At 45.4% G+C, this 27,025-nt stretch overlaps 3 protein-coding genes across 4 annotated transcripts in view; 2 read left to right on the top strand and 1 right to left on the bottom strand.

Annotated features, from left to right (window-relative positions):
- The window catches only part of LOC147648746 (uncharacterized), a 132,412-nt gene that overhangs the window by 100,366 nt on the left and 5,021 nt on the right, over positions 1-27,025 (top strand). The window lies entirely within an intron of this gene.
- Positions 10,520-27,025, bottom strand: part of LOC147648733 (uncharacterized) — a 394,698-nt gene continuing 378,192 nt past the window's right edge. The window contains exons 1-2 of one of the 2 annotated variants that reach the window (XM_086866602.1): positions 13,302-13,469; positions 10,520-12,423 (exon numbers count right to left, since the gene is read on the bottom strand). In XM_086866602.1, coding sequence (XP_086722728.1) covers positions 11,751-12,392 — 642 coding nt within the window. In that variant the 5' untranslated portion in view covers positions 12,393-12,423; positions 13,302-13,469 and the 3' untranslated portion in view covers positions 10,520-11,750. Of the gene's footprint in view, positions 12,424-13,301; positions 13,470-27,025 lie in introns of those variants that run through there. The other variant, XM_086866601.1, reaches the window with a different exon arrangement.
- On the top strand, positions 19,805-26,699 carry LOC147648747 (uncharacterized). Its single transcript, XM_086866480.1, has 2 exons — positions 19,805-24,967; positions 25,039-26,699. The coding sequence occupies exon 2, from the start codon at positions 25,710-25,712 to the stop codon at positions 26,697-26,699; it is 990 nt and encodes a 329-aa protein (XP_086722606.1). The 5' UTR covers positions 19,805-24,967; positions 25,039-25,709.

Genomic DNA, 27,025 nt, shown 5'->3' with positions numbered 1-27,025 from the left:
TTTATTAACTTCAAGGGGAGAAGTGTCTGTGTTTTGTTGGTAGGTTCAAAAAGGTCACCTGTCCCTCTGACCAGACTGTGCCTCTGAACACACGAGATCCAGTGAACAGAGAAGTCACCACACAGCCTTGGTACTCCAGACATGGATCAGAAGTGGAGCTGTCAGGACACAGTTGTGTCTGAACACTATACAGACAGTTTACCAACAGAAATTTTATGTTGTTATTATGATGTTGTGTCTCTACCAATTTTTCAGTTTTCTTTTGTTTTAAGGTTTAGAAGGATGGGAAGAACAACCTGAACATCAAAGCCCTCAGTCACCGATCAGCTGCCATCTGACATCAAGGGAGCAGTGAACGTTCCAAGACTGAATTGTGTTAAATCATAGTCTGTTTGTGAAGGAAATTCTGTAGAAGATCTAAGAAAAGTGTAGAGACTCCATCTAATTGTATATAAAGCAAATTGTAGTTGTGTGTTTACCCTTTCAGCAAATTGCTTCCACGCTTAGACTACATATATACCAGAGCATGTGTGTTAAAAGTAGTTAGATAATAGTTTAAGATAAAGAGTTTAGCCTGTGTCGTAATTGTTATGTTAGTATAAAGTATAAGCATTTCCCCCTTCAAGAGGTAGTGTAAGCATCTTTGAAAGTTCATTTAACGTTAAAGTTTAGCTGTGAGTTTGCAAGTATGGTGTCATTTACATGGAACAGACTGCTTATGGTAATTGTGTTGTGTATAGTCCCGACCAACTGTCTGCTAACTAACATCCAAAAGCTACAGAACATATGGGTCACTCTGGCACATTGAACTGGCCAAAGGTCAATGTGTTTGAGCCTAGCCACACCCGGAGATCCTTTTCACACCTGTCTCATAGGAGTCCCTGAATGGGATCCTCCAGCATTTAAAGGTTTAATTAGTAATGAGACTCGACTGAATGGATTGGCAATGTTGCAAGAGTGCAATTGCACTGTTGGCTTCACATTAAGACAACTTGAAGCCTGCTGGCAAGCAAAAATTACCAAAGTTCTCAATGTTACTATGCAGCCCTCAGAAGAATTAGATTTGTTAGGTTCCACCAATACCTCAGGTGGATGGATAATGTTTGAACCCCCGACAAAACGTCATTCTAACAAAGTAATGCAGCACTGGGCTGCAGACAACCCTATAGCTGATCTCGTTACTACACAGAGTAAAGCCTTTATTAGTGGTGCAATCTCACAGAACAATTACCAAAGTGATTACCTAGTTCCATATTCCTAATCTGTGGAGATAGAGCATGGAATGAGATTCCTGCTAATCCACATAGAAAACCCTGTTATCTTGGGAAACTTACTTTGTTTCCATCCAAGCTTACACCAATTGCTGAATGTAGTTGATAAAATAAAAAACATCAGTCAGTCAAAGTGAAGCCTGAATGAATTAAAGCTTAGCAACTCTAAAAAGGCTCGCTTGTTAGACTAAGAAAGAATTGAATTTAACATCCACAATGTTAAGTGAGCTTTCAGCCGATGTGAGTAGTGTACGTCATGCAGTATTATAAAATCAAGCTGCAATTGACTTTTTGCTCTTAGCACAAGGACATGGTTGTGAGGAGTTTGAAGGCATGTGCTGTCTGAATCTTACTGATCATTCAGCTTCCATCCATGGGCAACTGCAGCAGCTACAGGATGGGTTACATGCCCTGAAAGAAGATAGTGACCCCACTGGAAGTTGGTTCTCCAGCTGGGGCATCACCGGATAGTTGAGGTCTCTTGTGCTAGAAGGGGGACGGACTTTACTTATAATGTTAATGGGGATGAAAGTCTAAGTTGTGTGTTATCTTGTCTTCATAAGAGTATAGAATGAGTCACATCCAAAGCCTGGTTTGTGCAAAAAGAGAAAGGGGGAATGGTTGCTATATTTTATATATTAGTAAAGGCCTGTCTGCACAAACCAGTCTTTGAAATAAGTCGTGATATTAAAGGCTAAAGTCCTTGAAACCTTCCTGCAGAAGAGAGAGTAAAGCAAAACAATATCTTTGTGTGTAGGAGAAAAAATGTAAACCTGTGTGTGTTAGCCAATAGTAACTTGCTCTGCCCGCAGGCCCTGTAGAACCCTATAAAAGGTGTGCTAAAGAAAGAAATAAACGACGTTCACGTTTACTTCTGTGAAGAGCGATGAGTTGCTGGCGGTCCTCCAATAAAGTTCTACAAATGAAACATAACAAATGTCATTGGGGTGCAGAGGCATTGGTGAAATTGATGAAACAAAAATTAATCTCGGTACGGATGCTAACAATGGCAAAATCAGTAATGTAAAAATGTGAAATCTGCTTAAAAAACAACTCAGTGGCTAGACACAGACATAGCTAGGGAAGATTAGGATAGGAACAGAATCAGGGTGACACTTGGCAAGAAGCCTCTAGTAGAGTGAAATTTGGGTGGACTCTAGAGTCTTTACTTGGCCCTATAGCAAACTATCAGAATAAAGAAATGTTGTACAAACTTACAGGTCCGGCAGATAAATTAGCAAGAGTGACCAGAGAAAGATTTAAAGAACTAAACGTACAATTACAATTTACTACTCCTGAAAGAGCATGGAGTGTGTGAGTTTTTTAAAGGGATGGATTGATCATTGCTGCATCCACACCGCAAATGTAATTGCAGATGTAGAATATGACATCAATCAATTGCAACAAATAGAGCACGAAGCATAGGAAGAGCAAAAGGATTTGTCTCCAAGGTGGTTAGGCAAAATCTTCAAAGGGTTAGGGTGGAATGTGAGTTCATGGATTAAATCTATCATTGAGAGTGTGATCATCTTACTAACTGTATTCTTAGCAATTTGGTTAATTTACAGCATCTTCAAGGGAGAAATACAGAAGAAAATGTCCTGGAACCAGAAAATAATAAAGGCACTGATGTGAGATCCACACCCACCATCTTCTGGTTCTCCAATTTGTGACAACATCCAGGACAAAGCTTACATCAATAAAGGATTCGAAGAACATCAAGTATAAACTCAGAAACAAAGGATTGTATCAAGTGAAAACATTTGCACTTCTAGTGAAATAAAAATGCTTTCAAAGGGGGGAATAATAGTAAAAGGTCTTAAAATCTTAGAAAATTCAGGGACTTAGAAATAAAGTTAGGTTTGGCAAGCCTGGGAAAAGTAGGCTCTGGGAAATGTTAGGCCTTGTGCTTGCTAAAGATCAGGTGAAACTGCACCTGTGTTAGCAGTATATAATAAATGATACAATTGTTAGATATGATTAGATATTATTATTGTTTAAAGAACATGAGGAACAATGTTAGGGGTCTGAGGGGGATCATGAGAAATCCATGCTTGGGTAACATCAATGTATACAATAGAACGATGTTAGTTTAATAATTAATATGTAAGTTTTATAACGATAGAGTAGAAAAACATGTTCAACTCAAAACCAAGTTGGGTCAGATTTGGGTATGTGTACCCCTGACACCCAGATCTCTTAATAAAGCACCTGCATATAATCATTCGTGATTATGTGTGTTCCTGAACGCTAACAATTTCATCAGATTTTACTGGAATTTTGTGAGAAATTTGTGGAATTTTGTGGGATATATTGTAAAATTTTGTGAGATATTGAGGAGATTTAGGGAATTTTGTGGGAAATTTTCTGGAATTTTTGAGGATTTTTCTAGAATTTTGTGGGATTCTGAGAAGACTTGAAGAGTTTTTTGGTATTTTTTTTGGAATTTTGTGGAACACTGTGGAGATTTTGTGGATGTTTCTGGAATTTGGTAGGGTTTTGTGAAGATTTAGGGAATTTTGTGGGATTTTTCTGGAATTTGGTGGGATTTTTCTGGAATTTTGTGGGGCTTTTCAAGAATTTTGTGGGGTTTTTTTCTGGAATTCTGTGTAAATAGGAGGAGATTCTGTGGGATGTTTCTGGAGATTGGTAGGGTTTTGATAAGATTGAGAGGTTTTTTTATTTTTCTGCAATTTTATGGGATTTTTCTGGAATTTTGTAGAAATTTATGAAGATACTTTGGGATGTTTCTGGAAATGTGTAGGGTTTTGAGAAGTTTTAGGAATTTTTGTGGGTGTTTTCTGCCATTTTGTGGGATTTTAAGGAGACTTGAAGGATTTTGTGGGAGGTTTATAGAATTATTGGGATTTTTATGGAATGTTGTGGGGTTTTTGTGGAATTTTGTGGGATTTTGAGGAGACTTGAGGAATTTTGAGGGATTTTTCTTAGGCTTTGTGGAAATTGGAGCAGATTTTTTGGGATGTTTCTGGAATTCGGTAGGGTTTTGAGACGTTTCAGGGATTTTTGTGGGATTTTTCTGGAATTTCATGGGATTTTTCTGAGCTTTTGTGGGATTTTGATAAAATTTAAATACTTTCGTGGGATTTTTTTTGAATGTTGTGAAATTTTGTGGGATTTTGAGGAGTCTTGAAGAATTTTTGGGGGATTTTTCTGGAATATTGTGGGATTGTTCCTTAAATTTTGTGTGATGCTTCTGGAATTTCATGGGGGTTTTATGGAAGTTTGAAGGATATTGTGGAGACATGAAGAATTTTCAGGCATCTTTCTTAGACTTTGTGGGAATTTGTGGAAATTTTTTGGGATGTTTCTGGAATTCGGTGGGATTTTGAGAAGATTGATGGAATTCTTTGGGGTTTTTTTTTGGAATTTTGTAGGATTTTTTGGAGTTATTCTGGAATTATGAGGAGATTTTGTGGGATGATTCTGGAATTATTGAGGTTTTTGTGAAATTTTGAAAGATTTTGGGAGGACTTCAAGAATTTTGTGGGCTTTTTCTTAGATTTTGTGGAAATTTGTGGAGATTTTGTGGGATGTTTCAAAAATTTGATTGGGTTTAGAGAAGATTTAAGGACTTATTTTATTTTTTTCTGCAATTTTGAGGGATTTATATGCTATTTTTTGGGATTTTTTTTGAATTTTGTGGGATTTTTCTGGAATGTCGTGGGATAATGAAGAGACTTGAAGAATTTTGAGGGATATTTCTGGAATTTTGTTGAAAGTGGAAGAGATCTGTGTGGATGTTTGGAATTTTCAGGAAATATTTTGGGATGTTGTGGAAATTGGAAGAGGTTTTTTTTATGTTTCTGGAATTTGGTGACATTTTGAAGAATTTTGTGGCACTTTTGTGGAATTTTTGTAGAATTTTGTGGGATTTTGAGAAGACTTGAACAATTTTGTGGGATTTTTCTTAGATTTGTGGAAATTTGTGGAGATTTTGTGGGATATTTACAGAATTTGGAGGGGGTATTGTAGAATTTTGAGGGATATTGAGGAAACATGTAGAATTCCGCGGGATTTTTCTTAGATTTTGTGGAACATTGTGGAGATTTTGTGGGATGTTTCAAAAATTTGGTAGGGTTATGAGAAGATTTAAGAATTTTTTGGGATTTTGCTGCAATTTTGTAGGATTTTTCTGGAATTTTGTGGTATATTGAGGAAACTTGATGAATTTTGAGGGATATTTCTAATATTTTCTGGAAATTTGTGCAGATTTTGTGAGATGTTTCTGAAATATGGTGAAGGGAGAAAATTTAGGTAATTTTGTGGTATTTTTTTCAAATGTTGTGGAACTTCTCTTAAATTTTGTCGAATTTTCTCAAATTTTGAGGGATTTTTGTAGAATTTTGTGGAAATTGTGGAGATTTTGTGGGATGTTTCTGGAATTCGGTAAAGTTTTGAGAAGATTTAGGGAATTTTGTGGTATTTTTTTCTTTAATGTGGGATTTTTTTCTTAAATTTTGTGGGATATTGAAGAGATTTTTGTGGAAGTTTCTTGAATTTTGTGAGATTTTTTTTGAATTTTGAAACATTTCGAAGACTCATGAAAAGTTTTTAAGCATTTTTCTTAGATTGTGTGGAAATTTGTGGAGAATTTTGTGGGATATATCTGGAATTTCGTGAGCCTGTGAGAAGATTTAAGGAATTTCGTGATTTTTTTTTAGAATTTTGTGGGATGTTTCTAGAATTTTTAGGATTTTTTTGGATTGTTTTGGGGTTTTGTGGATCTTTGTAGGATTTTAAGGAGACTTGAAGGATTTTGATGGCCTTTTTCTTAGATTTTGTGGAAATTAGTGGAGATTTTGTGGGATGTTTCTGGAATTTTTTGGGTTTTCTGAAGTTTTAGGGAATTTTGTGGGATTTTTTTGGAATGTTGTAGTAATTTTCTGGAATTTTGTGGGATTTTGAAAAGCCTTGAAGAATTGTGAGGGATTCTTCTTAGATTGTGTGGAAACTTGTGGAGATTTTTTGGGATATTTCTGGAATTTGTTGGGCTTATGAGAAGGTTTTTGGAATTTTGAGGGGTTTTTTTCTGGAATTTTGTGAGGTGTTCCTGGAATTTGGTGGGATTTTTTTGGAATGTTGTGGAATTGTCAGGAATTTTGTGGGATTTTGAGGAGACCTGAGAGATTTTGTGGGTTGTTTCTAGAATTGTTAGGATTTTTTGGAATGTTGTGGGGTTTTTGTGGAATTTTGTAGGATATTGAGGAGCCCTGAAGAATTGTGTGGGATTTTTCTCAGGCTTTGTGGAAATTTGTGAAGATTATTTGGGATATTTCTGGAATTTGGTAGGGTTTTGAGAAGATTTAGGGAATTTTGTGGGTGTTTTCAGGCATTTTTTGGGATTTTTCTGGAAGGTGGCGGGATGTTTCTGGAATTTTGTGATGATTTCTTGTAATTTCGGTGATTTTGGAGAGACTTGAAGGATTTTGAGTACATTTTTCTTAGATTGTGAGGAAATTAGTGGAGATTTTGTGGGGATATTTCAAGAATTTGGTAGGGTTTTCTGAAGTTTTATGGAATTTTGTGGGATTTTTTTGGAATGTTGTGGTAATTTTCTGGAATTGTGTGTGATTTTAAGCAGCCTTGATGAATTGTGTGGGATTTTTCTTAGATTGCATGGAAATTTGTGGAGATTTTTGTGGGATATTTCTGGAATGTGGTAAGCTTATGAGAAGATTTTGGGAATTTTGTGGGATTTTTTTTGAATGTTGTGGTAATTTTCTGGAATTTTCTGGGATTCTGAGGAGACGAGGAATTTTGAGGGCCTTTTTCTTAGATTGTGTGGAAATTAGTGGAGATTTTGTGGGGTGTTTCTGGAATTTTGTGGGGTTTTCAAATGTTTTAGGGAATTTTCTGGGATTTTTTTGGAATGTTGTGGTAATTTTCTGGAATTTTGCGGGATACTGAGGAGACTTGAAGAATTGTGAAGGATTCTTCTTAGATTGTGTGGAAATTTGTGGAGATTTTGTGGGATGTTTCTGGAATTTGGTAGGGTTATGAGAAGATTTTTGGAATTTTGTGAGTTTTTTTCAGGAATTTTGTGAGATGTTTCTGGAATTTTGAAGGATTTCTTTGGAATGTTGTGGAATTGTCTGGAATTTTGTGGGATTTTGAGGAGACTTGAAGGATTTTGTGGCGTGTTTCTTGAATTGTTAGGATTTTTTTGGAATGTTGGGGGGTTACTGTAGAATTTTGTGGGATATTGAGGAAACTTGAAGAATTTTGTGGGACTTTTCATAGGTTTAGTGGAAATTTGTAAAGATTATGAAAGATGTTTCTGGAATTTGGTAGGGTTTTGAGAAGATTTTTGGAATTTTGTGGGATTTTTTTGGAATGTTGTGGTAATTTTGTGGGATTTTGTGGGATTTTGAGAAGCCTTGAAGAATTGTGTCGAATTTTTCTTAGATAGTGTGGAAATTAGTCGTGATTTTGTGGGATATTTCTGGAACTTGGTAGGCTTATGAGAAAATTTAGGGAATTTTGTGGATTTTTTACTGGAATTTTGTGAGGTTTTTCTGGAATTTTTGGGGATTTTGAGGAGTCTTGAAGAGTTTTGAGGGGTTTTTCTTAGATTGTGCGGAAATTTGTGGAGATTATATGGGATGCTTCTGGAATTTGGTAGGGTTTTGAGAAGACTTAGGAAATTTTGTGGGTGTTTTCTGTCAGTTTTTGGGATTTTTCTGGAATTTTGAGGGATGTTTCTGAAATTTTGTGATGTTTTTATGTAATTTGGGTGATTGTCCTGGTTTAGGGTAAATTTGGGAGAAAACCTCCAGTGGGTTCCCCCCGGGAAGCAAACCCACGTGGCCCCTTTCTCCCACCCCCCATCCAGTTCGGGAAGAGATTTCTCTGAGAGGAGTGGAAAAAACCTGTTTATTTCCCAGGCACAGCACTACCCAGCACAAAAATGAACGATATCAAATTACAAAACCTCTCGCCCTTCAGCAGAGATGAGGAACTTCAGAGGGTCTCTTTCCTGGGGGTGTTGGCTCTGTTATCAGTCCCTCTGGCGCTGGAAAATGCCGCTGCCCAGGCTGGGCTCCCGGTAGTCCAGGGGTGCTCCCGGTGCTCCCCCGAGCCCCCAGTCCAGAGCAGCTTCGATTCGTTTCAGAAAAAGGGAAAGAAAACAGTCCAGGAAGACCTCTCTGCTCCGGCTAGCTGGAAAGCCAAGGCGATCTGTGTCTTGTTGTCTGTCTGTGCTGTAGTCAAAACTCCCGATGCGGGGGGAGCAAGTGCAGTCTGATAACAGACTTGGTGCTTCTTTTCCACTCACTTTTACTCTCAGATGGAATTTTAAGAATACAGAACCTGTGTCTGGGTTAGGTGGACGAATGGGGATACAATTTAACATCATAATCAACCCAGGACACACACCCACTGTGCTTTCCAGCTGATTTGCTCCAGCTCCCCCCAAATCACCACGAATTCCACTGAACTGAAACAAATCCAAATCCTCGTGGGTCGGGACAAGGGCAGGGAGAGGTCACTCAGGGATCACCATCAGGGCCACAACAGCCCGACATGGGGAAATGAACTGAACTTAGGATTGAGCAAATCAGACCAGGAGAATGAGGATTAAAATCAATCTAGAGAAACACCTCCTCCCGCTCCTGAACTTTTCTGTCCGGGCCGCTGCTCGCGGGGCACAGAGAGGGGCCCGGCCTTGTCCCTCCAGACCTCCCTGGGAATCACCCCAGAGCCCTCAGCCTTCCGTGTGCCCATCCCCGGGGTCCCTTGTCCCTCCCAATGGCTCCCGTGGCTCTCCCAGTCCATCCCAGCCTCTCCCAGTCCATCCCAGCCTCTCCCAGTCCATCCCAGTCTCTCCCAGTCCATCCCAGTCACTCCCAGTGACCCCGCCTGTCCATCTCGCCTCTCCGTGGATCTGCCGCCCCTCAGCCAATCAGAGCGCGCCTCTCTGATGACTCATCAGTTGCCGGGCAGATCCACAGAGCCGAGAGCCCCGCGCTGGACTCGGCCTGCGAGCACCGCGCACTTCATTCCCAGTCCCGCCCAGTGCCACCACAGTCCCGCCCAGTGCCACCACAGTCCCTTCCAGTGCCACCACAGTCCCGCCCAGTGCCACCACAGTCCCGCCCAGTGCCACCACAGTCCCTCCCAGTGCCACCACAGTCCCGCCCAGTGCCACCACAGTCCCTCCCAGTGCCTCCAGTCCCTCCCAGAGGCCCCAGAGTCCCTCCCACTCCTTTTTAGCCATTTCCAGTCTATTCCTGGCTCATTCTCACTTCACTCCCAGACCTCCACGCCCTCATCCAGTGTCCCAGTATCCACTCTCATCTCTTTCAGTGCCACCCCGGTCCCTCCCTGTCCATTCCCAGTCCCTCCCAATGCCACACCACTCCTCTCCACTCTCTCCCAGTGTCCCCAGCGTGTCCATCTCGCTGGTGCCCTCCAGCTCCCAGCCCGGCCCCGGCCGCCTGCTCTGCTCCCTGATGGATTTCTCCCCTGCCCACATCCAGCTGAGCTGCTCCCAGGGCCAGCAGCAGCTCTCGGGCCACGTGCTGGCCACTGCCGTGCTCCCCAGCGGGGACTGGAGCCAGCAGCTCCTGGTGCTGCTGGAAACCGCCCCCGGCAATGCGGGCTCAGCTCCAGCTGCCAGGTGGAGCACGGCAGCCTGGAGCACCCCCTGAGCCGGCACTGGGGCACGGCCCGGCCCCCACAGCGCCGGGGGCAGCGGGGGAGGCACTGGGGGGGGCCCAGAGGGGGATTGGGGGGTGCTGGGAGGAACTGGGAGGGAGTTTGAGACAGACTGGTTTAAACTGGGGAAGGGATTGAGGTGCTTAGGATGGCTGGGAAGGGGATTAAAGGATGTTGGGGATGATGGGATGGGGTTCTGGGGGTCCTGGTGGACACTGGGAGGGAGTTTGGGGGTGTTGGGTGTCACTGGGAAGGATTTGAGTGAGCCTGGAGTAGCTGGAAGGAGATTGGGGATTGGAAAGCAGGGATTGGGATGAGGTTGGTTGTGCTGGGAAGAGACTGGGAGGAGTCTTGATGAGTCCTGGTGGGGCTGGGAAGGGACTGGGAGAGGCTTTGGGGGTCCTGGGGCAGTGGGGGGAAATTGGGAGGGGGCTGTGGGATCCTGAGGGGAACAGGAGGGGCTCTGCTGGGTCCTGGGGAGGCTGGGAAGAGACTGGCAGTGATTTACCAAAATAGCGATATTGATCTGGTATCAACATCAATCTGTTAATGGACAAAAACCTCTCCAACAGTTTAAAGTTACAAAGTGGATGTTTAATCACAGCACTGGGCGAGTGCGGGAGTCACCCCTTAATACGCACTGCAAGCTGACAAAAGATTCCAGTGTCTATTTATATACAAAAGTCTTAAATATCCTAAATATGAATACATATTCATAATGCTAACACCCCGCATTCCCCACTTTGGATTAAAATTCACAGTAATGAGTTTAAAAAGTCATTACACCTGCCTGGTTGGCTCCCTGATTTGAAGAACAGGTCGTTTTGGTGAGGAGGGGTCATCAAGAGATGAAGGAAAACCGCTCTTCCCCACTCTCACCTTTCTACCTTTACAATGGTTGACATTACAAATGACATTTGGTACAACTCCAGTTTCCTCCCTTGTGACTTTGAAATGGGTTTCCAGATGTAAGGTCTGTGATCTTCCTGAACCCGTTTATCAGTTTCTCTTTTCCCTTATCAGCACATCTAAACATACAATGACAAGTAATTTTTTACCTGAGATTCATTATCTCAAATCCTGCTTCTCACTTCATCATTAACTCTAACTAGTTCCAGCAAGGCCTATCTCTAGCTAAGATCTCCACTTTTTCTAAAATACCTGATTTTTTAAAATTAGTGACTCTGAAAGAGGTTTCAGAGGGTCCTGGGTGGGCTGGGAGGGACTGGGAGGGTGCTTGGAGGGGACTGAAGTGTCTGTGAGAAGTTTTGGGGGTCCTGACCTCTGCAGACCTCCCAGGGATGCCGTCAAACGCTGCCCACAGCAAGATGCTGACGGGGATTGGAGTCTCCGTGTTGGCCTTCGTCTTCCTGGCACTGAGGATTGGCTTCTGCCTGCACAGGGAGGTGAAAGGGGGTCCTAGGGGTGGTGTCCTCCCCCCCCCCACGAACGTGTGTGCTTCCCTCGGGCCCCCCAAGCCCGGTGTCACCCCCTTTTCTCTGCCCACACAGCTCCTGAGGCAAAAGGTTCTCAAGGATTGAAAGTCAACAATTTCCACTGTCATTCTGTATCCCCTTGGATTTTAATTCCCTTGCTTTTATCCAGGTGCCCACAGGGAGCCGGGAAGATGTGGAGCCTCCCAGCCACGTGTCTTCCCAACACGCATCACCAGGACCACGGATCACCAGGGCTCTGCCCAACGGGGGTCACTGGGGATCATCCAACGCCCATCCTCCCATGGGGGATGGAGCTGGAGCAGCGCACGAAGCTCTTCCCGCACTTGGGACACTCCCAGGGCCTTCCTTACTGGTGCCTCCGTTGGTGTTGGGTCAAGGCTGAACTCTGTGAGAAGCTCTTCCCACACTGGGGACACTCGTAGGGCCTCTCCCCAGTGTGGATGCGCCGGTGGATGGTGAGGTTGGAGTTGTGCTTGAAGCCCTTCCCGCAGTCGGGGCAGCGGAAGGGCCTCTCGTCTGTGTGAATCCGCTCATGTTTGAGGACATCAGAGCTGGTCTGAAACCTCTTCCCACACTGGGGACACTCGTAGGGCCTCTCCCCAGTGTGGATGAGCTGGTGTTTTCTCAGGGCGGCGCTCCACCCAAAGCTCTTCCCACATTCCAAGCAGGTGTAGGGCCGTTCCCCCGTGTGGATCACTTGGTGTCTCATCAGGTAAGATGTGCTGGTGAAGCTCTTCCCACATTTCCCACACTCGTAGGGCTTTTCCCCAATGTGGGTCATCTGGTGCCGGAGCAGGTCAGAGCTGTACCTGAAACCCTTCCCACATTCCAAGCACTTGTGGGGCTTCTCCCCCTGCTCTGAGCTCTGGCTGGATCTCTGGCCGTGTTCCTGGCACTGGGGGTATCTTTCCTCCTCACAACTCCCTGGATCGGGTTTGCAGCCCCTCCTTGTGCGGCATCTCCGGGGCTTTTCCTCCTCCTCCTCCATCTGGACACGGTTTGGGAATGTAAAATCCTGGCTGGGGAGAAAAAAACAACAGGAGAGCACCTTGGGCTGGGGGTTCCTCCTTGTCCAAGTTCATCTCAGAAAATCACTGGGCATCTTGTATCTGGAAGAATCTCCACAACACTAAGATTCAGCCCAAACACCCTCCAAACATCAAAACAGATCAAAAACTAATCAAACAAGATTTAGTCAAAATCCCCTCCAAAATAGAAATGTTCAGCCCTCACAAGAAACCAAAGTACCAACATTTAGCCCAATAAAGCTCAGAAAACACCAAGATTCAGCCCCGTGAAGATCGTGCATCTCCCTGCCCGGGCACTCGCTGCATGGGGGGTGAGGGGGGCAGTGAGGCCGGGCCGGAGCAGGGGGTGCCTGAGAGAGGCCCCGAGCCCGGCAGAAGCCCCTGCACAGCCATGCAAGTGGCTCCTGGCCGGACTCGGGGATCCCCCTGGCCATCCCCGCTGGAGCAGCCTGCTCCTGAGGGACTCTGGCCCCTGCGAGGGACCCCAGGCTGCAGCAGGACAAGGATTCCTGGCCCTCAGGGGGAGGCAGTGACATGACCGGACTGTGACCCCCATCCCTGTGCCTCTGGGCGGGGAGGGGGTCGGAGAGGGGCACAAAGTTAAGCCCGGGAAGGAGAGAGAGCGGGGGGGAAGATGCATTTCCGTAAGAATTACTTCTAATTTTCTTTCTCTGAAAAGTTGGATAATAAATTCAATTTAATTTCCCCAAGTCAGGTGTGCTGTGCCCGTGACCAAGGACTGAACTGTCCCCACCCTCATCCCGACCCCCGAGCCTTTCCTTGAGTGTTCTGCTCCCCGCCCGGGACAGGAAGGAGAGTCACAGAGTTTTGGCCTCGCTCCGGCATGCCCTGCTCCATCCCGGACTCACCCCCAGCTCGCAGCGCTCTCAGCTCCCGGGCACCCCGAGCTCCCGGCGTTTCAGCGCAGCGGCGCTTCCTTGGCCTCCTGCCCGGGCCGGGCCCAGCGCCGGGGCCGCTCCTCAGCCCAGGGGTCCGAGAAATGGCCGAGCTCAGCCCAAGGCACGCGAGGCCGTGCCGTGCGCAGAGCCCGCCGCTGGCTGCGATTGGCTGCTTCTGCCGTCACTCGTGGCTCTGGCGCGCGCTGATTGGGCAGAGCGGGGACAAGCCCGGCCCCGCTGGCGCCCCCAGGGCGGCCGTGGGGCAGGAGAGCCGCCATTGCCGGAGCGTCTGTGCGGGCCCGGCAGCGGCGGCAGCAGCGGCCGGAGCCCGGTGAGGCGGCGGCGGAGCTCGGAGGCGGCCCCGGCCATCGCAGGTGGGAGCCGCGCTCGGTTCTGCGGGGGCTCGGGGCTCGCTGCGGGCCCGGGAGGTTGTGTAATAAATGGAATTGATTCGTGCTGACTAAACTGTAACTATTTGGAAAGTTATTATTAGAAGCAACCAAAAGAATCAGTGTTACAAGGCAGATGCACCCCTTTACAGATGTTAAATGTTAAAATTGAGGTACAGAATGTAGTTTAGAAGATAAGTGATGTCTCATGACCAAAACGGCCTTGAGATGGACAAAATTAGAATGACTTTAAGAATTGGGCCTAAAAATCAGTAAATATCAGACTAATTAGTAGAGTAACATAACACAACGCTTAGTACGCACACACAAACCTGTAAGATTATCCAAAGGACAACGAGGAAGAGGAGAAGCCTTTGCCAAAAGACCACCAAAAGAAGACTGAAGATCCCCCTAACAACAAGTGAAGCATGTGCCTTGAAGAAAAGTGACGTAAAGTCAAAAAAATCAGAAATGGGAGGAAACATACGGGAAGCATTAATGAATATGCATAAGCATACAGTATATAAGTTTAGCTTGAAGTGCTTTGTTCTGTAGGTGAGGCAGGGTGAGGAACCCCCTCCGTACCCCAGTCGGTTTTGCTTATGCCTTAACCATTTGTAACCACTGGCCAATTATATTCACACACACACACATACATATCTATATCTATATCTATATCTATATCTATATCTATATCTATATCTATATCTATATCTATATCTATATCTATATCTATATCTATATCTATATCTATATCTATATCTATATCTATATCTTCTATATCTGTCTCTGTCAATATATAAATATATATCTGAATATATCTATTAAATTGTATCTTTCTTACTAAATTGTATGCTTTCACGAAATTGTATTCTTTTATTATTTTGTATCCAATTTATTAAAGTATATTATCAATTAATTAGATTGATTATTTGGAAATTTGAAAGTCATTTATAACAATTTGGTGCCAAATCCCGGGAACTCCAATCTAGGGGAAGAACGGCTAATCCTGGGAAGGAGCTCCCCACCAATTTTTTAAGGTGGTGCCGAGGTTAGATGGTGCTCCCGTGGAAATAGAAGTTCCACTGAGGATAAAGCAGCAGCAAAAGAAGCTGGCTGCAGGAGGCGTGCAGAAGAGCTCCCGCAGAGTGCCGGCCAGAGATAAAGGTGCCTGTAAAACGCCTTGTGCAGCAGAAGCGCCGGGCAAACGGAGCGTGTGAGTGCCACGGGGCTGGGCAGGGGGGAGCTGTGTGCCTGTGTGTGTGTGTGCAGGCTCTGAGACCGGGCTGGGCAGCCCGGACCCCCAAAGGGAGTGCAGACCTCCGGCCGCACCGCCTTCTCGGCTCGCCGCCAGGAGACCGGCCGGGAAAGGAGGGCAGTGAAAGAGAAGAACGAGTGAAAATCCCCGGCAGGGACGGGAGGGAGAGGCCCAGTCTTAAAAGCCACGGGAAAGCCCTCGGGGAGAAGGGAGTGATCTGATCGCTGAGTGAAGGGACTCAGGAGGAGAGAGATTGAGGCAGCTTCAGCTGCCTTTAAAAAGAGAAAAGAGTTGGGAACTTTAGTACGTAGCTGAGAGGGATTGGGAAGAGAAGTAGCCAGAAATGAGCAGTCGAAGAGGGGTAAAAGAAATGGAGAAAGAGAGGAAATTAGACAGGAAGCGAGTAGTTGGCAAAAGACGGGATAGAGCAACAGAGTAATATTGAGGGAGGGGGGAAGCTGAACCACGGAGTGAGGGAGGGGGATCAAGATTCTCCTGGCAGCGGAGATTTCTTGGTTGGTTGTGCCAGAGATGGGCTCAAGGGACAGTAAGTCCTTGAACCCAGGGGCTGGGAATTATAAGGGGAATTCGCAGGAGCCCGGAATATCTGAGAGCCGTGAGGGGGTTTCTCAGGAGGGGAGCATTCCTCAGGACAGTCCACTGAGGATGATGTTGTGAGTTTGGGATACATGGGAATCCCGGAGAGGAAAAACAAGCAGAAAATGATAAATTATTATATGTTTAAATAGACAGAGAAAATTATCCGAAAAGATAATTTGAATTGGCCAAAGTTTGGCTCGTTTAAAGATTGGATTTGTTGAGCTTTAAATCAGTATGTAAATTCTAAAGAACCTTTTAATCAAGAAGAGAGCGACTGTGCTACCCTGTAGCTTCCCTGGGGTGGGGGGAAAGATAAATTTATTACTGAAACACAAGAAAGCGAGAGTTATCTGTTGTATCCTTTACAAACTAAAAAGTAGCAGGAAAAAAAAAAAAAAAAAAAAGAGGTAAAACTGTTCCTTCACCTAAAGATATTTTGCTGGAAATAGAAACAGCAGCACCACCTAAATCCCATTTATCTGAAAAGTGTGCAGTGCTGGCTGTGCCAAGTGAGCTCTAACATATAACACAACTGACCATTTGTTACAACCTGGCATTAATTTGGTTTGGTTTATTATATTTACACATTCAAAAGACAAATTCTGCCTTGCTCAGAGTCTGTGAAGCACAAACATATTTTATGAATATATAGTATCTAAATGGTGTGTTACAGTTGTGTTATGTGCATTATAAGTGTTAAAAAGATGTAGCACAGGTTTTTTTCACAGAACCTTAAATTTCCGTATTTTTTAAATGTTTGTTTTTCAATATTTTGTATAGTATATATAAATGGTTTTGACTAAATGTTTTATTTATTTAACAGCAAAAATTTTGCTAAAAGAACCCCCTGTTAATTAAAGCTTTATTAATAAATTGCTAACTGAAGTTGTGTAAAAAGTAACTTTTATTGTAGTTGGCACATCTCTGGAGCTTTAGTAGTTTAAATTAAAAAGAAAAAAAGAAAAACTGCCTAAGAGAGAGAGAGAGATAAGACAGTGCTGTGAAATCTGTGCCATCCTTGAAACAAGCAGAGTTGCAGTGGCTCATAGGAACCTTATGAGGCCAAGGGTAGCAGTGAGACCAAACGTGTCAGTGACCAGAGCCCAGGGTATAAACTTTGCTACCAAGAAGACTGGCACCTCGGCCCTTGGCTGCAGCCCCAGGGGCCTTGAGGAAGGTAGAGAGTGAAAACTCCTGAGGATTATTTTCACTGTGGTCATTAAGATACCCTTGGCAACTGGCCAAAACCATAAAGCAGGATGGGACAGAATCCAAAAAAATAAGAAAGAAACAAGCGATATTAAAACAAGCAGCACAAAAGCAAACAATGAGCAAACAAACTATGCAAAAACAAAATCACAATAATTCTGATCCATGTGACAAACGCAAACAAATGTGACAAATGAAAAAACAAGATAAAATCTGTGTTTGTGGCACATCCATATGTTAATGCTGCCTGCTACAATCACAGTAATTTTGTAAAAGTATAAAAAAAATCTCAGGGAAAGAATTAGACAAAATGAGTAAGTGGTGTGAACAGTTGAAACAGCAGTATAGCAACTGAGATTGGCCAACCTTAACTAAAATAATTTTCTAGGTTTAATGCAAGAAGTAGTTATAGAATTAAAATTATTTAAACGTTAAATTTGTGAAAGACTTAAAATAGCTAAAAAAATAGCTGTGGGAAAGTGGGAGTCTAGCTCCAGACCAATTTTAAAAATGAAATCTTACTCAAACTTCCAAGACAATAAAATGACCTGGAAGATAGATTTTGAATCATCAAATAATTAAAACAGTTTGTATCAGATAATAATACTAACACCTGGCCACCAAAAACTCCTGCTGGATATTAGAGAATAACAAAAAGAAAGTAATTGTAGGATAACCATGTTGATTTGTGCTGGTATAAAACTTCTGGAGCTAACCCTTACCAATCCATAAGTGACCTAAAATTCTATTGGGAACAACCAGGTACAACAAGTAACAAATGGAAAGCCCCTGATAGAATATATTAAATTTGTGAGCAAAGAGCATACAGTGAATTACCTCAAAAGTGAAAAACAACCTGTATCTTAAGAGTTATATGACCCTCCTTCTTCGTTATACCGAGGTCCAGGAGCAATATGTTAGGAACACCACTTTATGAAACATTAAGAAACAATAAAAGAGACTTGAACCTTGACTTTCCAAAAGCAAGAAGAAACCAGAAATGAAGACAAATGGCCTGCAGAGAGATGACCCAGCCACTTGAGCTGCAGATGGATCTTAGAGACATAGAACCCAAATCTATCTATTGAATCAGTTCATAAAGCTGCAGACAGTAGTTAAAGTTGTTTCAAACCAAACCTCTACTGCCCTAAAGCTGCTGGCCAAGCAACATTCACAAATGTGAGCATTTGTTTATGAAAACAGAATTACCCTGGAGTATTTGTTAGCTGAAGAAGGGGGAGTTTGTAGAAAGTTGAACAAATCTGAGTGTTGTATAAAGATAAATGATTATAGAAAAGCCATCACAGAAATTGCTAAAGATATATATACCAGTTCAAAAATAGAATTTTATTTTGAAGACTGATTAGTGAGATAACCTTTTTAGAAGTACTTAGTGGAAAAAGTTAAAATTTATGGTATAGTGGTTTATATTAAGATTATTGTTTCTATTTTGTATAATTTCATGCCTTATTAGACTAATCCATTCAGTAATTCAAGGAATACTGAACGAAAAGAAACTATAATAGCTCAAAAAAAAAGGTAACTAAATTTGAAAGAGAGGGCAAAAAGCTTGATACAGCATGAAAAATGTTAAGAAATTAGAAATGAAAATAAAGTAAATGCAAGAAATGAAATTATTGAGAAGATAAAAAAATTAAGATTCAAGTTTATGGTTTTTTTTTAAAAAAGCACCAATAAATGTAATTAAAAAGAGAAATTGGGGATTATAATAAATGGAATTGATTCGTGCTGACTAAATTGTAACTATTTGGAAAGCTGTCATTAGAAGCAACAAAAGCAATCAGTGTTACAAGGCAGATGTACGCCTTTGCAGATGTTACATGTTAAAATTGAGGTACAGGATGTAGTTAATAAGATAAGTGATGTCTCAAGACCAAGACGGCCTTGAAATGGACAAAATTAGAACGACTTTAACATTGGACCTAAAAATCAGTAAATATCAGACTAATTAGTAGAGTAACATAACACAACGCTTAGTACGCACACACAAACCTGTAAGGTTATCCAAAGGACAACGAGGAAGAGGAGAAGCCTTCGCCAAAAGACCCCCAAAAGAAGACTGAAGACCCCCTAACAACAAGTGAAACATGTGCCGTGAAGGAAAGTGACATAAAGACAGAAAAATCGGAAATAGGAGGAAACTTATGGGAAGCATTAATGAATATGTATAAGCATACAGTATATAAGTTTAGCTTGAAGTGCTTTGTCCTGTACATGAGGCAGGGTGAGAAACCCGTACCCCGGTCGGTTTTGCTTATGCTTTAATCATACTTAATTACTGGCAAATTATATATATAAATTTTAATTTTTTGCTAAATTATATTCTTTTAGTAAACTGTATTCTTTTATACGAAATTACTATTCCATTTACTAAATTGTATTCATTTTTAATTAAACTGCCATTAACCCAAGGGACCTAGTTGTCAAAATTGTAATTTCATTGATAACAACCGGAGAGGCGGCGGCGGAGCTCGGAGGCGGCCCCGGCCATCGCAGGTGGGAGCCGCGCTCGGTTCTGCGGGGGCTCGGGGCTCGCTGCGGGCCCGGGAGGGGGCGGCAGGGGGCTGTGGCGGGTGGCTTGTGCCGTGGCCGGCCCGTGTTGGCCCTGGGCTGAGGGCGCTGCGGGAGCGGCTGCCCGCGGTCTCCTTGCCGCTGGGGCCTCGGCAGGAGGCGGTGGCGGAGCAGCGCTGGCTCGTCCCGCTTCGTGTCGGGAGGCCGGAGGTGGCTGCGCTGTGCCCGGGACGCTGCGCTGGGGCCGCCTCCGAGCTCCGCCGCCGCCTCACCGGGCTCCGGCCGCTGCTGCCGCCGCTGCCGGGCCCGCACAGACGCTCCGGCAATGGCGGCTCTCCTGCCCCACGGCCGCCCTGAGGGCGCCAGCGGGGCCGGGCTTGTCCCCGCTCTGCCCAATCAGCGCGCGCCAGAGCCACGAGTGACGGCAGAAGCAGCCAATCGCAGCCAGCGGCGGGCTCTGCGCACGGCACGGCCTCGCGTGCCTTGGGCTGATCTCGGCCATTTCTCGGACCCCTGGGCTGAGGAGCGGCCCCGGCGCTGGGCCCGGCCCGGGCAGGAGGCCAAGGAAGCGCCGCTGCGCTGAAGCGCCGGGAGCTCGGTGTGCCCGGGAGCTGAGGGCGCTGCGAGCTGGGGGTGAGTCCGGGGTGGAGCAGGGGATGCCGGAGCGAGGCCAAAACTCTGTGACTCTCCTTCCTGTCCCGGGCGGGGAGCAGAACAAGGAAAGGCTCGGGGGTCGGGATGAGGGTGGGGACAGTTCAATCCTTGGTCACGGGCACAGCACACCTGACTTGGGGAAATTAATTGAATTTATTATCAAACGTGTCAGAGCAAGCAAACGAGAAGCAAAGTAATTCCTAGGGAAATCCATCTTCCCCCCGGCTGTCCCTCCTTCCCGGGCTTAACTTTGTGCCCCTCTCCGTCCCCCTCCCCGCCCAGAGGCACAGGGATGGGGGTCACAGTCAGGTCATGTCACTGCCTCCCCCTGAGGGCCAGGAATCCTTGTCCTGCTGCAGCCTGGGGTCCCTCGCAGGGGCCAGAGTCCCTCAGGAGCAGGCTGCTCCAGCGGGGATGGCCAGGGGGATCCCCGAGTCCGGCCAGGAGCCACTTGCATGGCTGTGCAGGGGCTTCTGCCGGGCTCGGGGCCTCTCTCGGGCACCCCCTGCTCCGGCCCGGCCTCATTGCCCCCCTCACCCCCCATGCAGCGAGTGCCCGGGCAGGGAGATGCACGATCTTCACGGGGCTGAATCTTGGAGTTTCTGAGCTTTATTGGGCTAAATGTCGGTGCTTTGTTTTTTTGTGGGGGCTGAATCTTTGTATTTTGGGGGGATATCAGATTTTTTGTGTTTTGGAAGTTTTTGATCTGTCTTTGTTAGCGTTCAGGAAGACACATAATCACAGTCTGATTATATGCAGGTACTTTATTGAAGCGTGGGGGAACTGGGGGTATCAGCAACCCAAATCTAGCTCCATTGTCTTTGTCCAAAGTGCACGTATTTCTACAATTTCAGCTGTAGCAGTAATCATTGTAACAACCTTATCAATACTGTTTCATTAATAAATCTTCATTAACTTTATCTGTATTGCTTCATGAGAGTTAGCTCATCCTTGTATGAACATGTCCGAATCTTATCTCTGGGTGGGTATCTTGGAGACCCCAAGTACCAGTTCCCGTTACCGTAAACATTTCGGCTTGCTAGTCCATCCCTTATACCCAGCATTCATGTGGCCTACCTCTACATGATTTTAGCAAACATTTTCAGAAACATTTAACCCCATAGTGACGTATTTCCTCTCTTTGGAAGTATTTCACTTTACTATAATAAGTGTAATGCTTTCACTATATACAGTCATTTTTTCTGAGTTTATACTTGATGTTCATCTTCGAATCCACAGTTGTCGTAAGCGTTGTTACACTCTGGAGGACTTGGAGATGACAAATGTGGATGTGGATCTCTGTCCCGTGTCAGTGCCTTTATTATCTTCTGGTTCCAGGTTCCTCTTTTCTTTATCTCTCCTTTCAGAACTGCACAGATTAACCAGATTGCTAAGAACACAATTAGTAGGATTATCAGACTCTCAAGAATAGATTTGATCCAGGAGCTCACATTCCATCCTAACCCTTCAAAAATTTTATCTACCCAACTTGTGGTCAGATCTTCCCTCTCTTTCTGTGCTTCATGTTCTATTTGTTTTAACGGATTAATGTTGTGCTCTACATCTGCAGTTCCATTTGGGCTGTGGATGCAGCAGTGATCAATTTGTCCTTTTAGGTACCCGCACACTCCGTGTTCTTTCAACAATCACATATCTAAAGCCAATCTGTTTTGCAGGGTCATTTTAGTTGTGGCTTGTAATTGTACATTTAGCTCTCTAAATCCCTCTTTGGTAACTCTTGCCAATCTTTCTACCTGGCCTGTAAGTTTGTACAACATCTTTCTATTGTTATAATTTGTTATTGGACCAAACAAGGATTCCAGAACCCACTTAAATTTTACACTACTGGAGGGTTCCTGCCATCTTTCTTCATCTTCAGCTTTGTTTTCCTGAACGTCTCGTCCTTATTTGCAGAAGTTCATGTTCTCCCTTGAATGGGGACCTTTTCCAAACTGGGCATAAGGTGGGGAGGCCTAAAGTAATCTCTTTTGCTTTTTCACCTACAGGCAAATGTGTTGTCCAGGTGCCATCGCTTGCTGCCCATCCAAATTGGCCTGGACTCTGAACTGTACTTGTGCTCCATATTACCTTTTGGATCACTTATCCTATCTTGTCATTTATTTCACCTTGTTTATTTTTGATTCCTCTGCAGGCACATCCAATTTGCAGAGCTACCACAAGTGGTGGCATTTGTTTTATTTCTTCATCATCAGAAGTACAGTCCTAAGTTTTGTTCCATTCCCACCAATTCACTTTGTCTGCCTCCATTCTACTACTGGTTGCAGTGTTCCATACCCCTGGATCTGTTTCACTTTCAGAGCCTTCCCACTTAATGCACCAAGGGCTATCTGCCATAGATTGGAATTTCTGAAGCACACTCATTGACCATGCACTGTCCCAAGCTTCAGCCCGATCTTTTCCTTCCTGTCCTTCACACTTCCACTTCAATACTGGAATCTTTTCTTTAATGACCTTTGCTATCTTTTCAGAACACCATCCATAATTCCCTAATCCCCCATACTAGCCTAGTTTTGGTTCATAATTTCCTCCATTTTCATGACAATCCCATAGAGATGAATACTTTGGCTTCACAACATTTTCAAACACTGTCTTATTTGGGTACTCGTAATCTATTTGCAATACACAGCTCACATTTTCATTTTTATTCTTTTGTATTTCAGGCAATTCTGATGTTATAATTCCCCAATTTATTAGGTCTCCTGCTGCCTTTGGTATTGGCAGACAGGCAGTTATTTTGCTGGTGTTTTGCATGTTGGCCAAATCTTTAATTAATCCAATCATCCCATTTTCTGCCTGAATAGTATTAGAGACTTTTATCACTTGTGTTTCTGGCTGCACCCCCACATCCCTCTTCATTCTAAAATGAAGAGTTGTCAGCTGATCCTTTTGCATTTCACATCCCAAGGTAACATTGATTCCAACTGATGGCACTAAAGGCCATGAAATAATCACCATTACAGTCACTAGCAACCTAGACATTTGAAACAATCAAACCCGCTTTATCTGCAGCTTTGTTGGCCCTACAGTTTGTGCAGTCCACAGTGCAGGGGAAACCTTCTTCACTCTGGTGTAATGTATGCAGGGATCCAGTCCAGCTCCTTTGACTGCTGTCAAGGTAGTTAACAGTACCTGATAGGGTCCATTCCACCTTTCTTTTAATGGTTCTTCCTTCCAGCTTTTACCGTACACTTCATCTCCCAGGGGGATGTCATGAACTGGATTCTCAAGAGTCAGCGGCCTGTTCCACACAAGGGTGCTCCGAAGTCAAGCTCGAGCTTTCCCAAGAGACAGAACATAATTCTACACCTCTTGCTTCCCTGTAACATGTACATTTGGATTAGGTTCAGGGCATTCATATGGTTTCCCATCCAGTATCTCATAAGGACTGACTGACATCCCGCTTCTAGGCTTTATCCGAATCCTCAGCAGTGCTATTGGTAAAGCTTGTGGCTGCTGCAATTTAGCCTCTTGGCATCTTTTGCTGATTTGCCTGTTCAATGTCTGATTCATCCTCTCTACCTGTCCACTGGATTGGGGTCTCCATGGTGTATGGAGATGCCAAGCTATTCCCAGTAACCTACTCACCTCCCTCACTACTGTGGCTGTGAAATGTGGGCCCCTATCTGATGATATTCCTAGAGGCACCCCAAATCTTGGAATGATTTCTTGCAGTAACCACTTGACTGTCTCCTTTGCTTGATTTGTGTGACAGGGAAGAGCTTCTGGCCATCCTGAAAATGTGTCAACCCCTACCAATAGATATTTGTATCCTCGAGTTCTTGCTAATTCTACAAAATCTACTTGCTGATAATCTCCTGGTCCTACTCCTACCTGAATTTTCTCTAATTGTGCCTGTTGTCGAGCCACTGGATTGTTCTTTAAGCAAATTTCACATTTTGACATTACTGATTTTGCCATTGTTAACATCCGTACTAAAATTAAATTTTGTTTTAACAATTTCACCAGTGCCTCTGCACCCCAATGACATTTGTTATGTTTAATTTGTAGAAGTTCTCTCATTATCAAGGGGGGTACCACTACTTGTCCCTGTGTAGTCACATACCACCCTTCTGAATTCTTCTGTGCATTCAGTGAGCATCCCAATTTCTCATCCTCTATTGAATATTTTGGTTCTGGGGGTAAATTGAATTGAGATACATTAGTTTTTAAAGGTATCAATGCCATTGCAGTTTGCACTTCTCGAGCAGCTTGTCGGGCTGTCCAGTCTGCTCTCCGATTTCCCTCATGAATTTTGGAGTTTCCTGATTGGTGAGCTTTACAGTGCATGATTGCTACTTGCTCTGGCTTTTGTACTGCTTTTATTAATTGCAGGACTGCATCTTGATGTTCAATGTGTGTGCCTTGAGGAGACAGCAGTCCTCTTTCTTTCCCCAGTGCCCCATGTACATGCAGTACTCCAAAAGCATACTTTGAGCCAGTCCATATGTTTACCCTTTTCCCTTCACTTAATTCTAGTGTTCTGGTTAAGGCAAACAGTTCTGCCCTCTGGGCAGATGGATTTGGTGATAATGCTTTTGCCTCCACTGTTGTACTGACTGTTGTTGCCTGGGGGTCCCAGAGCATCTTCCTCTCTGCCTTCTTCTCCTCCATTTGTCTAATGCTTGGGCATGAGAAGTGTGGTTTGGGGGGAAAAACAAGGGGTGACCACCTAGGATTCAGGGTTCCTCCTGCCCGAGTCCATCTCTAGAAGTCTTCAGGTGTCTTGTGTCCATGAAAATCTCCAAAGCATCAGGACTGAGAGGAAAAAATCCCTCCCTGCGGTTTCCCTTTCCTGGGGTCCCCACTTTGGTGTCCCAGGGCTTCCCCCTCTGCAGGCTCATCCCTTCTCCGGGCTGCCCCTTCTCCAGGCTCCCCTCACTCCCGGCTCTCGGGGTCCCCCCTCTCCAGGCCCCCATTTCAGGCTCCGGGACTCCCGGGGCTCCCCCCTTTTCGCTGCTCCCCTCCCCCTGCCGGTACCGGGCATCTCAGCTCAGCTTTGGAGTCCTGCAAGATCCAGACATCGCTCTGCCCGGCCCGGCCCCAGAAAAAGGAACAGGGGTCCCCAAAGATACTTCGAGTGAGCTCCAAATATCCCTTCCCCTGTAAATAAATCCTGCCAGGACGGCCCAAGAGCTTCGGGGCGAGGTTCCCGTCCCCGGTGAGCTGCGGGCTGCGGGGCCCGATGCTCCCAGCGCGAAGGGGCTGCAGATCCAGAGAGCGATGGACGCACCTGGGTGATTTGCGGAATAAAAGGAACTCTATAACTCAGAGTAGTTATAAGAGCAGGTATGAATTTATTCAGCACTGAGGTGCATGGGGGATATCTCCTCCAAAATGCATGCACACCTTTTTGATTGGGTTTTCCCTTTTTATCCTTTACAGAGCAGGTTTACACGATACGGCTAATACATATTAATTTCCTAACCCCGCCTGTCTTCACTTCATATTAAAATTAGCCCTGTGCCCCTTTCAGTCCTTTGGCCGCTTTTTTGTTGGGGAGGGGGACTTCAAATCCGTTTCCTCCGGCTTAGGGTCCAGGAATCTCCTTTATCCTGTGGTGCCTTTGTCTTTGCATCTTGTTTGTGTATTCCAGCTCCTTATCTTATCTTGCAGTCTGACTCTTTTTCCTGTTCTTGTGGATTAGGGTGTCAGGGTCTGGTTTTTGTCAAACACCCCTTTTAAACATTTCTTCTTAATTCTTAATTTCTTTGTTTCATGGGGCCTCCTCTGCTGCTCCTCTTGCAGTTCCTGCTCCTCCTCTACCCCTCCTCTTCCTCCCGCTCCTCCGCTTTCCCCTCCTTGCCCTCGTCCTCCTCCATCTCTCGGCTGCTGGCGAGGAGCTCTGGGGTGAGCGGAGCGGGGCCGGGAGCCGGTGGGAAAGGGCTGGGAGAGGGGGATGAGGGGAGCTGGGCCAGGGGGAGAGGGGTTCTCAAGGAGGGGCTGCCAGTTCATCCCAGGAGCCCCAAATCCCCTCCGTGTCCTGCCAGCCCCTGCCCCCGGCGCTGTGGGGGCCGGGCCGTGCCCCAGTGCCGGCTCAGGGGGTGCTCCAGGCTGCCGTGCTCCACCTGGCAGCTGGAGCTGAGCCCGCATTGCCGGGGGCGGTTTCCAGCAGCACCAGGAGCTGCTGGCTCCAGTCCCCGCTGGGGAGCACGGCAGTGGCCAGCACGTGGCCCGAGAGCTGCTGCTGGCCCTGGGAGCAGCTCAGCTGGATGTGGGCAGGGGAGAAATCCATCAGGGAGCAGAGCAGGCGGCCGGGGCCGGGCTGGGAGCTGGAGGGCACCAGCGAGATGGACACGCTGGGATGGGCAGGGGGCTTGGGGACCCCCCAGTGCAGATCTTCCTCCCCACAAGCCGCAGGGAATCGCTCCAGGGATCGAGTGCTGCGGGACAGGGAACCACGTTTCTTTCATCCCAGCCCCACCTTTCCCTCTCCCCTCTCCCCTTTCTCATCCTTTCCCCGATCCCCATCCATTCCCCCCGAATGCAATCTGGGTTTCCCAGCACCCTCCCCCACACTTTGTGGGTCCCAGCCCTCTCTTTTTCCCACTCTTGCCCCTTCCCAATCATCCCTCCAATTTCCAACCCCCTCCCCCGTGCTTGGATTTGGGGGTTCCAGGCCCCTCCTGCTCAGTCTGGGGGTCCCATCCCCCCTTTCACTCAATTCATGGAGATCCTAGCAGATTTTTTTCTGGGAGGAATCCCTGAGTTACAGGATTTTTGGGGTGTAGATTTGAAAGGGGACAGCTCTGTCTGGCGTTTGTTTAACCCATGGTCTGCCAGGGAAGCACATAAACGTTTCCCATTCCCATCCTTTCCTGATTTGGTCTGGTTCATGAGCTGCTTTCTTGTTTCCTTTGGTATCTGTTCTCATCTATTTGTCAACAGCAGTTTGAGTCATTTACTTTTCCAGAAATTCTGTCTCCTTCTGCTAATAGATAATGTGATCCCATCCCGTGGTGAAATGTTGTGTTCCTCATCTGAGTGGATTGGTTGGGGGGAAGGTCAGGAGCTGGAGCTGTCTGGTTGGTTAT

The sequence above is a fragment of the Cyanistes caeruleus genome, chromosome 31 (assembly GCF_971803275.1).
Source record: "Cyanistes caeruleus chromosome 31, bCyaCae1.hap1.1, whole genome shotgun sequence".
Taxonomy (NCBI): Eukaryota; Metazoa; Chordata; class Aves; order Passeriformes; family Paridae; genus Cyanistes; species Cyanistes caeruleus.
The sequence above is the reverse complement of the archived record's forward strand: the minus strand, read 5'-3'. Positions and strand labels throughout refer to the sequence as shown.

Excerpts from the sequence above, each read along its gene's own strand:
- LOC147648747 (XM_086866480.1), top strand. The coding sequence starts at position 25,710 with ATGGGGCCTCCTCTGCTGCTCCTCTTGCAGTTCCTGCTCCTCCTCTAC.